Source organism: Conger conger, chromosome 4 (genome assembly GCF_963514075.1).
Source record: "Conger conger chromosome 4, fConCon1.1, whole genome shotgun sequence".
NCBI classification, from domain to species: Eukaryota; Metazoa; Chordata; class Actinopteri; order Anguilliformes; family Congridae; genus Conger; species Conger conger.
Genome location: NC_083763.1, coordinates 37,141,437 through 37,159,206, shown reverse-complemented (window position 1 = coordinate 37,159,206; position 17,770 = coordinate 37,141,437). Strand labels below are relative to the sequence as shown.

General features: G+C 41.7%; 1 protein-coding gene and 1 long non-coding RNA gene across 2 annotated transcripts; one reads left to right on the top strand and one right to left on the bottom strand.

The window, feature by feature from the left end:
• Positions 1–2,228: 2,228 nt before the first annotated feature.
• LOC133127349 (uncharacterized) lies at positions 2,229–6,266 on the bottom strand. The gene is made up of 3 exons (XR_009708616.1): positions 6,012–6,266; positions 5,696–5,816; positions 2,229–4,527 (listed from the first exon to the last, which is right to left on the bottom strand). It is a non-coding gene; the product is annotated as an uncharacterized LOC133127349 (long non-coding RNA).
• Positions 5,969–16,045, top strand: si:ch211-140b10.6 (protein POLR1D-like). Its single transcript, XM_061240154.1, has 4 exons — positions 5,969–6,178; positions 6,330–6,484; positions 12,688–12,762; positions 15,352–16,045. The coding sequence occupies exons 2-4, from the start codon at positions 6,459–6,461 to the stop codon at positions 15,782–15,784; spliced, it is 534 nt and encodes a 177-aa protein (XP_061096138.1). The 5' UTR covers positions 5,969–6,178; positions 6,330–6,458; the 3' UTR covers positions 15,785–16,045.
• The last annotated feature ends 1,725 nt before the right edge of the window (positions 16,046–17,770 follow it).

Here is a 17,770-nt window from a genome sequence, read left to right as displayed (position 1 = left end):
AGCGGTTGGGTATTCCATCAAGACATCATCATCCCCAGCATACCTCAAAATCAACCATGAAGTACCTCCAGAAAAGACGGATGAAGGTTTTGGAATGGCCACCACAGTCCCCAGACTTCAATATTATTGAAAATCTGTGGAGAGACCTGAAACATACCGTACATGCAAAGAGGCTGAAGAATATTTCTGAGCTAGAGGTATTCTACCAGGAATAATGGGGGAAATTGAAAGACTCAGAAAGCTGCAGAAAGCGTTTGCAAGCTGTTATAGTTGCCCTAGGAGGAGTTACCAAGTACAAACTGACAGGGTTCCCAAACTTTTGCACAGGGCCCTTTTATTTATAATTTTGAAACTGTAAAAAAAATACAGAAATCTTGCTTGCTTAAATTGTGAAGAAATGTGTCATGGTTAACTTAAACTGTTCACTTCTGTTCACCAAGATATTCATTGTAAAAGGCTTTTTGACCAGGGGTGCCAAAATATTTGCATACGACTGTATGTCCCTGAGACAGTCCGTTCCAAAGTACTGTCCTGGGCTCACTATCCCCGGGCCTGCCATCCTGGAGTCGCATGCACGATAGCGCTACTTACCTGTCGGATCTAGTGGTCGACCATGAGGAAGGATACTGCGGACTATGTGGCTACATGTGTATACGTTCTCACTATTGTTGATTGGTTCTCAAAGTCTGTTCACTTCGTTGCCCAGCCAAATCTACCCTCCACCAGAGAGACTGCAGAGACGTCTTTCGGCTACATGGCCTTCCCCGGTAGGTGGTTTCAGACCGTGGGCCCCAGTTCACCAGTAGGTTCAGGCGTCTGGCCGAAAAGACCCCTGCTTCCTGGTCCCGTACGCTCGTGTGGGCAGAGTACACACACAACTCCCTCCCTGTCTCCTCCACTCCCTCCACTGCTGTCGAGGGGGCCAGGTCCAAGTTTGGCATGTCACACCTGGAAAGCTGCCAGGGCCACCCTTCTATGTCACCTGTCCAGAATTAAGAGCTTGCTCACTATGCGGTTGGCCAGAAGATCTGGTTTGGAGTATATTCACACATGCAAATAATCACACAGTATATAGCTGGAAGTAACAATTGGGGGACCAAGCCCCTGTTATGTTGTCCAATGCAACCAGAAGACCTTATGTGATCTGGGAGAGCATTCTAGCGGTGTGGTCCCAAGAATACAGCACAGTTCAAAAGGTAAAATCAAAGGATTTGAAGGATAGGTCAGTCATTTTGACACCTATCTTTTAGGGGAATTAAATTATTCCTTGTGAAAAAGGAAACCTTGATCTGTAATTTTATTCAAATGAATACAATTTTCCCATAAGGAGCTTTGAGCATACAGTATAGAATGTTACATTTTTGTCATGTTCAGTCATGTTTTGCTCATCTTTACTTTACTTTTGAAGATGACTTGTACCTTTCCAAAGCAGGCTATTGGGGCCTTTTCTCCCAATAGAATGTTTAAATAAGCTCGTTCAACTAAAGTCAGTCTGAGTAATGCTGCTTAATGGCACCTTTGTGGAGGAAGGAAACTGTTAGCTGAAGGCAAGTCTGCAGTAGATGCAAATGTACAGCTGCAGTTACAGCTGCAGCCATGAATGTGATAAAGCACTTTAGGATATACAGCATCTACAAATGCGTGTAATGATTTTAAGTGAAAGTAAATACCATTTTGCCTTGCCAAAAGGGGAAGGCAATAGAAATAAAGTAATCAAACAAGAACCATGACTGCCATAAACGCTTTTAGTCACTTGTAAATTAGCCGGCAAAAAAAGAAATCACACACACATACACACAGTGCCACGAAGAAGTATGTGTTCACTTCCCGATTTCCTCAGATTGCAGATTGGTCACACTAAATAATTGCAGTTCTTTAGAAAAAATTTTTTTGTATTAACCCTTTCCACTTTGCCCCGAGAGGGCAATTTCCACCGATTTTGTTCTCATCTTATAAAAGTGTCAATATCTCAAAACTATTTACTGCACACACATGGTTGAAGACTTAAATTAAAGAAGAGACTTGTACCATTCAGAAATTTTAGACATTTTATGTCAGAGAATCTACATACATTGCACACAAAAGTTACACTAAAATACAAAAAGCTTTGTGTTTTTATAGTTTAGCAATGCATATCGCGAATCAATGACTAACCTAGAACTGTTATATTTTTATACAAATTTGATGTCAACTTGTATACAAAATATGGTAAAGATATCAACAGGCATTCAAATTCTACGAGTTTTCCCAAAACTGAACCCAGATGTCCTCAAGTGTTCCCAAATCTATACAAATACAAAACATCTGCATATCTTTTTATCCCGATACGTAAATGATCAGAAAAGCTTATTTTTTTCTATTAAAACGGATTTAAAAAAAATACAAAATGTGAAGAAAATGACTGATGCTTTAGACATTAGAAAGTGTCTAATGCTTTCTAACAAATCTGCATCAAAATGGAACGGCAAAAACATAGTTTTCTCAAAAATGGCTGAATGGATTACGAAATGTTAGTCAGAAAACAGTCATAGCTTGATAACCAGGTAACTCAGGGCACACACACCATTCACTCACACACTCATACCTTTGGGCAATTTAGACTCTCCAATCAGCCTAACCTGCATGTCTTTGGACTATGGGAGGAAACCGGAGTACCCAGAGGAAACCCACGCAGACACAGGGAGAACATGCAAACTCCGCAGGCCCCGGCCAACGGGGATTCGAACCCAGGACCTCCTTGCTGTGAGGCGACAGTGCTACCCACTGCACCATCCGTGCCGCCAGTTTCCTCACTAGCTCCAGCTAATTTCAAACCTCCCTCCATCTTAGCTTCTTTGTTTTCCTTGAGCAAGTGTATATCTGCACACATGCAGTAGAACATCCAACCTTCCCACATGGCTGTGCAAGCGTGCGGCCAAAGCTAACATGCATACGCATACACACACATAGTTTGTTGTACATCACTTTAGTGAATTGTGCTTTGCCCTGTTCGGTACTTTCCATAGTCCATTTTCTGTTCATACATTGTCATTCATTGGTTTCACCTGTTGTTACTTCCTTCTTAGTGTCCACACCTGATTCTCGTTTCCCCCTGTTATCTGTGCTATATATACCGGTCTGTTTCGTATGTTCAGTGTCAGATTGTAATGTGCTCCTGCCATCTCTCCAGCGTTTTTCTTGTCTGATGCTCCTGTTTGCCTGCTAATGACCTTTGTCTGTTTTACCTGCTGTAGGGTCCTCGCACGGGCCGCCAAATAACGCAGGGATTTTACTCTCTACGAAACCGGGGCGCCAGTTAAACGTTGTGTAGCAGTATAACTGCAAAAAGTAATCAGTCTCATAAAATTACTATTATCAGAAATATCTAACCACAAATTTAGTATTTTAATTAATAATTAAAATAACCAATATTAATGATTAAACATACCGATAACCTGAAGGTTGGAAGTTCTTCGAAAGACTGCTTTAACTCGGCTCTCATGTCTATGTGATTCCAAAATGGACACCGGGGTTTAATAAAATATATTTATTAAACAAATGTAAAACACAGAACTGATAAACTAACGGGAAGTTAGTAATGAAATTTAGTTGGGTATGTGTGTGTGCGTGTGTCGCTTGAACAAAGGAAAGGTAAAAGTGGGAGTAGCTAGCTTGGGTAAGCTAGAGTTCTGGGTGTGTTAGTTATTGTTAGCTGTGAGAAGACTACTTGCGTAGTTTACTCTATATATGCGCAAAAGACAGCGAATCAATTCACGTACATATATAGCTAACAAAATACATTCCAATGATAAGACAGCAAATATGGAAACACAGATTCACAAAAACAGTTAAGACTAAACTAAACACTGGCTCTGCCTGAATGTTTGTTCTCTTACTGAGTCCATACACATTGGATCCAAAAGACGTGCTGTCCTTGTAGGAGCCGCGATGGTGCTGTGAATGTGTGTCCTGGAGAGATGCGCAGGCTGGGGCGTCTTAGCCGCGCGTTGTTGTCTGGTCCGCTCGGTTGCTGGAAGGATGATCATTGGTCCCTTTTCCGGGTGGAAAGTTTGTTGCTGTTGTTCTTTGGTGAGCTTTGCAGGGGTAAACTGATGTAGCGTTCCCAGTTTCCACTCGCTATAGGCCACAAAGTTACCGCGAGGTAACTGGGTGTGTCTGTAGGCCTGGTAGTGCGCTGTGCAGCATTCAGCCTCTGTCCGAGTCTCGGAGCAGATGAGCCGAAGCGAATGGCCAAAAAGGGTGCGTCGAAGAGAAGAAGCAGAAGAGACAGAAAAAGCAGAAGAGAGATCCCAAGAACGTGTCTTGCTCTTATACGGGACCGTTTATTGCTCCCGCCATTACGGGATTGGCTGAACCAAGTTAGACGTCATTCGTGGTGGACGTCGCAGAATTTTCCTGTGGGAATGTGGAAGTTGTAGTGGCCGACTCACTGGCATGCACCCAAGCTACTCACTCCTTGTCTGTTCGTGTTCCCAAGCGTTCCAGTTCCTGGGCTTTCTTGTCTTCCGAGGCCAGTTAGAGATGGACCTGGAAAAGACCACGGCTGTCGTTAGTTGGCCTCCTCCTATCAACCGCAAGGAGAGAGAGACTAAACCCCCGCCAGGCAATGTTTTTTAACAGTTAGTAGGCTAATGTAGCTAGCTACATTAATCCTAAAATCGAGCTTGTGTAGACACACCAAAGAGGCAAGCAACATCTGCTGGTTTAATGCCACTCCATAGCTGCCAACTCTCACGCTTTCGGTGTGAGACACACGCATTTGCCTGTTTTCACACGCACATGCAAATGCGTGTGTCTCATGCTGAAAGCATGAGAGTTGGCAGCTATGCCACTCAGGATGTACGTTTCCAACACCTCAAGAGGAATCTCATAAGAGGGTCGTCCTACACTTCTCCCTTGTTGATTTTCTAATGCAGCACGATGCAGAATCATCTGCAGGTTGCTCCACACAACCTCGTCCACATCAGAATCAGTCAGTGCTGCGATTTCTACAACGCTGTCTACAAAGTCTTCCACTGTTTCTATAATATTATTGAGTGGTACATTACTACTATCAATGGTATCTGCCAGTCTTAACATTTAATTTCTTAGCTCCGATAAAAGCTCCATTTTGGTACCTAGCTAACCGGTACAAGTCACACTTGTAAAGAACTTGTAGACAATCCAATCCCAGCATAGGGCCACTGCAGTCCAATCAGAACAGCTAGCCCAACTGAAACCCACCCCCTTATTTGCATGTTGGAGCATGAAATCCTTAAATAAATCCATAAATAAATAAAAGTGTCAATAAATCATTAAATAAATAAATAAATAAAATGGTAAATAAATAAATAAATAAATAAAATGGATTTAATTAAGGATTTATTTATTAATATGTCACAAAGCGTCCTCCATGGTATTTAAGATCGCCCAGTTGTTCAGATATTTGGCAGATTGTAATGTGCTTCAGCCATTCTGCAAGCTAATAAAATAAAAATAAAATACATGCATAAGAACATGAAACATGAACATGAAAAAACACACTGGTTTCCGATCGGAGTGACTGCTGACTGAACAGATAAGGCGCCAGGATTAATAAAACCTGGCTGTTAGCCAGGCTAGCTGCACAGAATAAATCCCCATGGTAACATATATGCCACTGAGTCATGGCTAAATTCAGCCAGGATAATCGGAAAATCCCAGCATAGATAGTTACGTCAGAGGTTGAAGGTAATGGGTCAGATGTCGCCACTGATGAACAAAATGTTCCGAACTACCGTGCTTTCGTGCTCCAAGTGCGGACTCGGGAGCACGGAACAGCATCTTGTGTGAACAACCTGTCAAAACAAACGAACTGTTTATAATCATTGGATTACTGTCTGATCGTTTTTGCTAACAATAACGTCTTTTTGAAATATTAAAAAACATAATCAATACATTTTGAAAGATACGTTGTGTATGAGCGAAATACATATTTTGCTTTTATTTGGAAATTAAAGAGATAGTTTTGGATCGTTCAAGTGGTCATTTACTTGGTGTTTCTTGTCTCCACAGTGCTCTCCAAATGGGCAGGCCAACTCGAAATACGAGCATGCACATGATGAACAAAATGAGCTATCTGATGTGACGCGAGTCGTTCTTTGCCGCACCAAATTGCAATTTAGTCCGGCGTAGCATCAGCTCTCCGTCTGAATTTAGGGTAAGGTTGTGACAGCGCCTAGTGAATAAAAAAAAAAGGAAAATCTGTACTTTCTATTAACAGTGTAAATGGTCATATATTTTTTAAGGAACATTTACGTCTGTTCTAGACATATTACATTGCTTTGTTGGTGTGTGTATTTGGCGTGTAGATTCTTAGCGGGCTTTGGGAAGGACAGCGCTGCAGAAGGGTCCTGACTGGGGTCCTGAGTAGAGAGGAAGAAGCGGAAAATATTTGCCTTGGCGACCTTAGTCAGTTGTTCGGGGACAATATTAATATCATGGCTGACGAACAGGACTTGGAAAGGTCAGTTGTTGTCGTGCGGCCGTATATGAGTATGTAGCATTGGTAACCACATATATGGCATAACTTCGATTACAATACACATGTATTTCGCTTCCGTGAGGGAGAAGTCCTAGCAAAGATTTTACATGATAGGCATGCGCAGTAGTGCTTTTCAACAGCGAGTAACAGTAACATGTATAAGAACATATTATGATAAAATTCAGTGGAGCAACAAGTCGCTAAAGTTAGCTCAAAGTACTTGATAACTATAACTTATAATTAGAAAATTCAACGTTAGCTATAACTACCTAGCTGGAAATCGTTGCAGGTGCGATTCCACCTGGAATTTTACCTGGTGGAATTTTAAAGTGATAAAATTACTATTTTTGGGGACTTGCATATTGTATGTGGTTTGAGCTGGCTATATTATTGCCCTGTTTTTGTTGAGTTGTATGAGACTGTGAAAAGGGATAATTCAGGGTAAAATTAACGCAAGGCCTCTATGCATAGGGAATGAACAACTGAAAACGCCTGAACAGCTTAAAATTGGTCAAATTTATCGATGCAGCTAGATGTATAATTTCATCAAAGGCCCAAAGCTGAGTACGCTATGTATTTTTTCTGTTCCTCGCTACCTCAACTAGCTGGCTAGCTAGGGACAAAATTCATGCATAGCATGCTCATCTTTGAGCTTCTGATCGAATTTGCAGAGTTAACATTACTCCCAACCTTTGCAGACCTAGCCAGCTGGTCACGTCAGCTAAAAAAGGCTGCCACTGTTAGACACACAAATATTAAAATAGCAAGCCAGATACCTTGCACTAAGATCTTACGTAAGCGCGCCAGCCATCTGCGCAAAGGGACCATGGAGAAAACCTCCATACACTTTCCACATTTATAGATCGATAGCTAGGCCTATTTGTGTGTGGATTGCACAGGAACTGTGCAATATATTTGAGACTGGTTCATTGCAAAACAAATACACACACAATTCTGATACGTATTTTTACTCTTCATATTCAGAAGACACAAGACACAACTTGAGATATTTGTGTGTGGATATATAAAACACATTTGGAAATCATCTCTTATATGTTCGGCGCATTTGTGAATAATATTGAGACTAATTTCTCTCCCTACTGACAGGCTCATCAAAGACTTAAATCTTGCAATGTATGCCCTACCAATACAAACTTTAGATTTTTCCTCCTCTGTCGTTCAGTTTGCTACTGAATAGTGGATCAGACATTCCCACTAGGACTATTAACTTGTCAACATCTTGTGGTATCCATACCCCAAAGAATTTAGGCTGTTTTGAGAGGAAAGATGCTTTTAATCCAAAGCGACTTACAAGTGCAAGTTCTTCCACAATGTAAAAGCATCAAATCCACATATAGCAAAATACGCATGCAGAGCTGTTCGAAACAAAAAGACAATATGGTTAGGGTTAGACAAGAGGGATATCAGGGGGGGGAATCAGGAGGGAAGACTACGATATAGTCTGAAAAGATGTGTTTTTAGTCTGTGTCAAAATATGGGGAGGGATTCTGCTGTCTTGACAGTGGTAGGCAAGTCATTCCACCACTGAGGAACCAGAACGGAAAACTGGCGTGAACGTGCAGCTCGACCACCTGGTGCTCGTAGTGAGGGAACCACAAGGCGACCAGAGTGGTCTTGCTGGGGTGTAGGTAGCAATTAAAGATTGGATATAAAGTGGGGCGGTCCCCTTGGAATGCCCAAAGTATAGTATAGTGTTCTGAATAAAATTCTCAGTGAGTGTATCTCTGTTGTCATGGTCAATATATTTTGGAAATGCTATTGACACTGCCTTGTTGTATAAAAATTTTCCAGTCTCAAAAGCAAGGGCAGTGACGTATGATCTAGCATCCGTTTTTTTCTCTGTCTAGCTTATACATTTAAGTTGCTTATACATTCAAGTCAAACAGTCTACCCAGCGCATATACTGCAATATGCAAGTAAGCTTGTGTGTAATTCAAAGGCATACTTTGTGATCTTGATAGGCTACAGCCAAGCTAGACCTGGTCCATAATGCAATGTATTTGGAACTAGTGGTATAGAGATGTTGGATGTTGTTAACATTTGCTCATCAGTACAAACATTAACTTAAAGTAAACAAATGTTTGTTATACAACTAGCTGATGTTAGCTGTCCCTGGTGTAAAATATAGCAATGACCAGCTTGAGATACCAGCTACCCATCTGTTTCAGAACATATCTTGAGCTGGTCAAACCATGTTGAGTGGAGCTGTTCTAACTGGTCAACCTCCTGTTTCAAAACCTAGCCTAAGTTGTTGTTTTTTTTCTTCAGCTGAGGTTGTTATTCGCTTGCAGAGCTGGACAGTAATGTTATGTTACAAGCAATGTAACGTATTGTCTTAGGAACTTGTGAGGGATAAAGTGAGGTTTCGGATCAGTTTGTTTTGTCTTCACCCACCCCACCCCCCTGAGAAAATGCTAATGTGTGTAGCTATGGCCCGTTATTCCTTTGAATGACTGTAGATTTCAATGCTTTTGATATGGTGAAACTTGAGTTGATGTGTGTCCCTTGACTTCTTGTAAGATGGAGAAGAAAAAAGGGATTATTTATCCACATTGCACATACAAGTTAGCAAGCAACACGCTGGTTAGTCAAGTGATGTGTCAACATAACATATTTACGATATTAATTAATCAACAACATTATACAACATTACATTAAAAGTTATTGTAAATGTGGACTACGAATCTAGCATTGAATCATCTCGGATAATTGCACAATTTCTTTTTACTTCGGGGGCTTAATATTAAGGAATGCATTTCGAATTCCCATAACCTATGTTGTCGTATTCACAAATCAAACATGGCCTAGGTGGACAAAATTAGAGAGAAGCTGGCAGGTATTTTCAGATAAATAAAATTAGCAATAATAATTTAACTGAATGCAGTACTGTGCAGAAGTCCTAGGTACCCTAGACTTTATTATATATATGTTTATTTTTTTGTGTGTGTTAGTATAAAAGAACACATTTAAGATATCCAAATACTCATTTTCCCAAAGATTTTATTTTACAGAGACATTTTTGTATTCAATTAAAAAAATTACTGTAAGCAATTGACTACATTTTACATAAAAAACTTGATCAAGGCTGTCTGAGCAAGCAAGGAGCCCACCAAGTCCCCTGAAGGAAGATATTTAGACGTAGGCATCACGTCAAGTGATTGTCTTAGCCAACGCTGTCCTGCAGTTCTGCAGTTATATCTCAGAGAAGTGATGCAGTTTTAACGCCGAAGGGTGGTCACAAAAAATATTGATTTGATTCCGTTTTTAACTATTCTGCCAAATAACTAAAGTGTAATGTAGAATGTATAGTACGTTCATTTCGGACCTTTCATTGAATTATTATTGAAAGAATCTTATCTGTACAGAATGTTATACAGGTGCCTAAGACTTTTGCACAGTACTGTAAATGCATGGTCTGAATGGAATATACAACATTACATTAAAAGTTATTGTGGCTGATGCATTTATAACAGACGAGGGCATGTTGGAACACAGCGTTCCAATGTACCCCGGCTGCGCTAGTTGTACTCCAGCAAGGCTTGCATTGCTCCTGACGTGTCAAATCTATAAAGTCTTATAATCCACAAGACAGCCATTTAAATGACACATATTTGATCATCAGTTTTTCTAAAAATACTTTGGTGAAAAAACATTACTTTCATGGTGCTAAAACACAGATTTGTTAATGAATCTTTAATGAAGTATTCAAACCAGTCACTCACACATGATAAGCGTGTTGCCATAGTACATCAGTGAAAACAAACCCCCATGTTTGTACATGTCCCGTGTTAATTTCCGCCCCAGTCTGATGATGCTGATGAATAAAATCGTAATTTCGTAACCAATTACTTGTATAACTTAAAGTGCAAGTGGTTAACTTCACATGACATTTGGGAGGGCTATGGAAATATATATTTGTTTGTGATGATGCACTGGAGCCTGGGTATGGATTTATGTATGAAACGAGAGGACAATTAAAGTTTATAGTATTAATCGTTGGAGGTTACTGATTCCCTCATGACTAAATTGGAGGCGCTCAAATATATAACATTAAAAGGTGTCCCTTCTAAAAATGTTCCCTTCTAAATTATCTTCTTACAAAGATAACTTGTTTGTCGACAAGGAGCTGGCTTACAACAGCTGAGCTAATTAAAAAGTGTGATTTCACCAGGTGGTGTATATAGACTACGTACATGTTATCCTCCTAAATTAACCTTAAACCTAGGTTTTTGCAGGTTTGTGCTTAAGACACTGTTATCTATTTAATCTGGTGAGTATATTGGTACTGTTCGTTACTTACGGAAACAGACTTTTCAGATCTTTCATGATAATGAATGTGACTTGTGATGAAAAAGGATACTGCTGCCCTCCTACTGTCGGAACCTGCAAGTACATCAGGCCACTGTGGATTAGTGCCCTATGCCACCTGGTGGTGGTTGTGCGAATAACAAGTAATTACTGTAGAAAAAAAAAAAAAAAATCTCCCTCTTCCTGGCAGATCTCCAGAGGCAGAGGCAGCAAATGACACATGAAACTACTGTAGAAACAGAATGGATAAAATACTGTATTTTGCTTACTGAAGTATACAACACTTTTTATCGTGAAAAAAAAAATGTTTGCACCTCCTCCCTGTCTGTTACTATCCCCCTACCTCTCCCTCTTCTTGTGCTCTCCTCAGATAGCAACCTGTCGAGAAGATTGTAAAAATATGTACAATAATCACAGTAATAACATACTAATATATTGATTGACGTTTTTGTAAAATTCATAGTATTCCGTGACATCACTCAAAACTAACCACGGCCATATTGTACGGATGCATAGTGCACCAGCGGGCTAAAAGACCAACCTTTTAATACTTGATTCCTTGGAAATCCCCTGAAGGAAGATATTTAGACGTAGGTATCACATATTTTTTGTAAAATGTCAACCTTTTTGTTCATAAGAAGAGGTTTTGCCGAAGCATAACAGTCTCAGTGTGCATATTGAAATTTCGTTACACAGGCAAAAAGATGCTGTGTTGTTTTATGAAACCCTAACAAACTATACACCGTTGGAAACGAAATGCCATTCGCTAAAATGCTTCTCAGGTGTTACTTCAATACCATACCACTAGCCTGTTCTATGCTCAGCTTATTTTTTACTCACGGATGGGGATCACAGCTTTACTGTGCAACTGGATTACCAATACTGGTCAGGGAAACTCGTCCATGGGCTCTTATCAACAAAATGTAGATTATAGCATTCCTATGTACAAGTACTTTTGTAGAAGTATGCAATGGCAAATTGACAACAATGATAATTCCTCAAGAGAAATTCTAAGTAAACAATGGACATTCTATCGACATTTCTTTTAGTTAGCACATTTTTAGAATTGCATTATACATTTGGTTTGCTGGACCCGTGCTGTGAAAAGCTGGCATTATCTTATTTTGTGTAGTTTATGGACTTCCAAAATACAGGAAAGGCAAGGTCCCCCCACGCTTGTTTTGCCACCCACATGCTACAAAATAAGGAACTGTTGTCGCTAAAGCAATGGCATCTTAAAATAGGTGATACAGATAGAAGCGTGAGTTTTAACGCTTTCAAACCGTATATCCTGTTACCATAATGATTTTTAAAAAAGGAATGAATGCAAAAAAACCCCACTTAAGACTTAAGGGGTGAAAGCCTATTTTGTAGCTCTGGAATGTCACTGTTTGGCAATTGTCATACCATATATGTACAGCTACCAACTTTACCCAGATGGGGTGTATACGTTGAGCTAATGTCGATTATACAATGTCATTTTTGTTGGCCCAACTGTAGACAATAACACCGTGGAGGCGACTGTTTGTCCATCGACCCAATGCTGGTCAGACTTGCCAAACTAACCAAACGCATCTAAAAACAATAAGAATAACATAATGCCAAACACAACTGAACTATTTATATAGCATCTTTATTGCCTGATTGATCTCATTTTACCATTTCAATTTCAGTCGGGAGAAGTTCAATATCAAATTTAGAGCTATAGCTTGCTCTAATGGACAATGCTCAAAATTGTTCTGAGCTGGGGTTGTATTTTGCTCTACTAGAGGACTGGAAGCTGTGAAAGAAAAATGAAAGCTGTTTATGTAGCACATTTAGTTGTTGATGTAGTACATGTCTTAATTTCCCCCCAGGAAAGCAGTGGAAGAGCTGCTTCGGGAAGCTGCCCGAGCCAGGATACGAGCTGAGACAATCGGCCCTGCTGGATGGTGAGTTTCAGCCCTGTCAATGATGAGCGACTTTACCTGCTCAGAGTAGGAAATGTACATTTTAAAGGAGCATTTTCCAAATAAATCCAGGGGCATTTTCCAAATAAATGCCTTTTTACAAAAGCTTTTCAGCTTTGTAAAAAACTGTAGTAGTGACCTACTAGTGTCATATGTGGACTGCCATCAATAAGTAAAAACTACAAGCAGAGGACGTGAAGACTGTGGTCTCACAGGATTTCTGATCCCAAAGCGACATTCTGCTTGGCAAAACCTACCCCCTCCCGGGAGACGAAATCAGCACAAGCATTAGCAGACCTGGCCAATGCATTAAATGGCTGGAGAGCCAGATACCATCGGCTAATTCTCCGGTGGAGCCACTGGAGTGGGGCATGATCCGAATAGAGGACAAAGGATTTTCCCAGTACGTAATACTGGAGAGTCAGGAGAAAAGGAAAAGACAAGTCAGGGCCAATCAAGTGAGGACCGCCACACAAGCATGCTTTAATTCTCTGGTTTAATTCACCACCTGGCACTGCTCCGTCTAATGGAATGGATCTGAGGCTCCCTTTCCAGTGAGGTCAGTTAAGGGACTAGCGAGACTAGAATAATCCAGAATAAACCATCAATAGTAGTTCGCTAGCTGGTCCAGTCCTTGCCACTTGGGATGCTGATGGGAGTAATACCAGGACTTTGTCTCCCGGTTTGAATATTCCCACTTCTGCATTGCATTGCCGTCTCTAATGTTCTTGAGCCTCAATCAAAAAATGTTAGCGTGCAATTTTAGAGTGAGTGCTGCTTTGCTCGCAGGTCCAACACATATTGAATTTCGTTTTTAAATTGGCTTGGACTCATTTAACAGCTTCTAAATGCCACGGGGTCTTCGCCCATACTGTAGCTCAAAGGGGAAAACCCTGTGGAGGCTTGTGGAACCTCTCTTATGGCAAACGACAGGGGACCAATGAGTTTATCCCAATTTTGGATATCAGTGGAAGCAAACTTAGAAATCATTGTCTTCAGTGTCTAATTGAACTGCTCCACCCGCCCGTCTGTTTGAGCGATGCAGCTTGAAGAAGGCGTGTCGTTCTCCTTCTGGCTGCCAGGGGACAGGGTTGTAGCAGTGTTTCCTCAATATACATTGGCAATTGAAATGAATAGATAGGGTACAATTGGCCATCAAATTGTGAGAAAAATCAAGAACACATTTTTATTAAAAAAAGCATTGCAGTTTCAGAGATTGATTACGTTTTGGCATCACCAACAATAAAACACCAGCTCCATACCAACAAACTCCTTGGAAGGGTGGCACGAAGAAAGCCCTTACTGAGCACAATAAACAAAACTAAGCACCTTGAGCTTGCCAAACCTCCTTGGAATTATGACTGGAAGAGAGCTGCATACTGAAAAATAATTTGGAAAATGGCCATACACACCATCAACATGTTTGGCAGCAAAAAAGGAATGCATACAAGGAGAAGCAAATACTGTCAAATATGGAGGAGACTCAGTGATGTTTTTCTGCCAGTGGTCCTGGACAATTCAAGATCAGTGGCACAATAAATTCAACAAAGTACCACATTTTTGCAGAAAATCTGGTTGTCTCTGCTAGGAAGCTGTGACTTGGTCGTAGGTAGATTGTCCAGCTGGACAATGACCATTTCAGTCTCCGGACTTAAATCCCATCAAATGGGGCCCTTAAATGCAAGGAGACCCCATGGACGTAAATGGTAAATGGTTGGCATTTATATAGCGCCTTTATCCAAAGCACTGTACAGATGATGCTTCTCAGTCACCCATTCACACAGCAACGGCGATTGGCTGCCATGCAAGGCACCAACCAGCTCGTCTGGAGCATTATTTTGGGTTAGTTTAGGTTAGGTGTTTTGCTCAGGGACACTTCGACAGACCCAGGGAGGGATCGAATCGGCAACTCTCCAACTGCCAGACGACTGCTCTTACCACCTGGCCCAATGTTGTCCCAATTCTGAAAAGTTCTGCATGGAGGAATGGTCAAAAATCCCTCAAAATGTGTTCTCTAGACTCATGGCTGTCTTTTCCAGGGGTGCCAATAATTGTGAAACCTGTTTTTTAGGAAAATACATTTTTTATTTAAAAAAACAAGAATCAGCTTTGGTTGATTTGGCTTTGGTTGGTTCCATTGAATCATCATTAAAGCACACTACACATGTTGGAAAATAAAGTTTGTGTCAATAATGCTATCATTTGTTCGATTATAGTATTTTTGTGCATATTTATTAATAATAAATCATTCTGGAGCCCACTGTATGTCCATAGATTCAAAGGACTTAATGATCCATGCCACACCACCTTTAGACGCACGGCATTGCCCCAGAGCCTGAAAATAGTGCCCTTGGTCTCATTGACTTTAAATAGGTTCCAGTTAGATACTGTCTTACTATGTGAAATGAGGGTTCAGTACCAAAAAGCCATGGCTCAGACAATGTTCCCCACAGGCTGTTTCCATGGTCTGGTTGAACTAAGCTTTCATAGTCTTAAGATTAATTGTTGGGACCTGTTCCTGTTTCCCCCCCTTTCGGTCTCTCATTCTTGCTCTCTCAAATTCTCTCTCAGGGCAAGGTGTCCACTGCGCAGCACTAACAAACGCTTCCTACTTAACACCCTTCGAAAAACTACGCTGCAGCAACGCACAGAGCGTGCAGGATCCAGCAGAGATGGGAGGCAGACCACTGAACCTTGGTTCAGGAGACCTCAGCGGGTGTGGGCCAGTGACGACACTCGCTCCCGTTCCCCCGTTAAAACTCAGGCAACCCGCAGGACTCTCTCACCGAAAAACTCACATGTACAAACCCACCACAATGACAGACACAGACACATACACAGACCAACCATAACAGCACACACACCTACAAACAGATTGACCAACCATAATGACAAATGCACAGACCGCTCAACCAAAATGACAGACACACATAGACAGGTCAGGGTGACAAATAAACACACACACAGTGCAACAAAGCAAGCCCCCTCCAGCTCCCATAAATGACTGCTCTCTGACATCAGTGTTTATAACCGTGTTTGTTTGTGTAACAACATGCCTTTGCTTGTGTAAATGTGATTGTGCACATGTATGTATGCATGTGCCAGACATTAAACAAGCAGAAATATGCTGAAGATATGTGACTACTATGTATCATGTTCCTGCAATATTGTTGTACAAGGCTTTGTTTGGGACTATTGACAGCTTTTTAGTGTCTTGGCACTCTGCACGCAATCTTCAATAAAGTATGCCTTTATTTGTACTGTATCTTCAGCGTTTTAGGTTGTGGAATGGTAATTGATTACTGGTTTTCATGAATCTGATGAACTTGCACAACTCGCACCTGAAAAGCTACCTGTATTTTGGCCAGGCTTGACATTCATCTGGATAAATGTGTTCTAATTACCTGCATCCAGCTACCTGTCTGAAGAGATGACATGTTCATGCAACAGTCAGGTTCTGGCACATCACGTTCAGTCATAAACAAGCAGTTAAACTGATAGTAATATTAAAAACTAAAAATAAATTTATAAGCGGATTATCTTCTCTCTTCTCTTGATACACTTTTCAGAGTGCATTTTTATTGATTGTCCACCCACCAAAGGGGGGACTCTGGATCGGTGTCTGTTAGCCCCTTTGTTTGTTGGTTGGTTAGTCACAGTGACTTTGTGCTGCTAGGGAGCGACATTGACAATGAATGGGGGACATACAACATTTTACATTACATTTAGATTTTAGTCATTTGGCAGGCATAGGTTCTTCCACAAGTTAAAGCAACACATCCATAACTAGTAAAATACACATGAAGTGCTGTCTAAACATAGTCATGAAACACAGTTTGAAAAGGTGTGTTTTAGTCTGTGTCGAAATAGGGGGAGGGATTCTGCTGTCCTGACAGTGGTAGGCAAGTCATTCCACCACTGAGGAACCAGAACGGAAAACAGGCGTGAACGTGCAGCTCGACCGCCAGGTGCTCGTAGTGAGGGAACCATAAGGTGACCAGAGCTGGCAGTGGTCTAGCTGGGGAGTAGGGAGTGATTAAGGATTGTATGTAAGGTGGGGCAGTCCCCTTAGCTGCCTGAAATGCCAACACTAGGGCCTTGAATCGGATGCATGCGGCTATAGGAAGCCAGTGGAGGCCAATGAGGAGTGGGGTGACATGAGCCGACCTGGGCTGACTGGTGATCAGGCAGGCTGCAGCATTCTGGACCAGCTGGAGGGGCTTGATGGCACAAGCTGGGAGACCGGCTAGGAGTTGCAGTAATCCAGGCAGGAAATGACGAGCGCCTGGACTAGGAGCTGGGTGGCTTTCTCCGTCAGGAGATGACGGATACGGCGTATATTGTAGAGGAAGAACCTGCAGGTTCTGGCAGTGGAGGATATTTGTGGAGCCAGAGCGAGGCTGTTATCAAGAGTCAACCCAAGATTCTTTGCCGTATGGGAGGAGGAAACTACAAAGTCCTCAACAGTCAGTGAGGTCGATTGTCGGAGAGGACTTAGCAGGGATGTAGAGAAGCTCAGTCTTGGCCAGGTTAAGCTTCAGGTGGTGGGACGTCATCCACGCAGAGATATCAGCCAAGCAGGCAGAGATCTGTGTGGTGACCTGGGTATGGGGGGGAAAGGAAAGAAAGAGTTGGGTGTCATCGGCGTAAGAATGGTAAGAAAAGCCATGGGAAGAGATAACAAACCAAGAGACATGGTGTATAGAGAGAAGAGGAGAGGACCAAGAACTGAGCCCTGTGGGACTCCAGTTTGTAGGGGGTGAGGGTCAGAGACTGAGCCCCTCCAAGTCACCTGGTAGGAACGACCAGAGAGGTAGGAGGAAAACCATGCCAATGCAGATCCTGTGACACCCATCCCAGTCAGCGATGAGAGCAGAATCTCATGGTTGACTGTATCAAAGGCGGCCGACAGGTCGAGGAAGATGAGGACAGAGGAGAGGGGTTTGGCTTTAGCAGAGTGGAGTGCCTCAGTGACCGCAAGCAGGGCAGT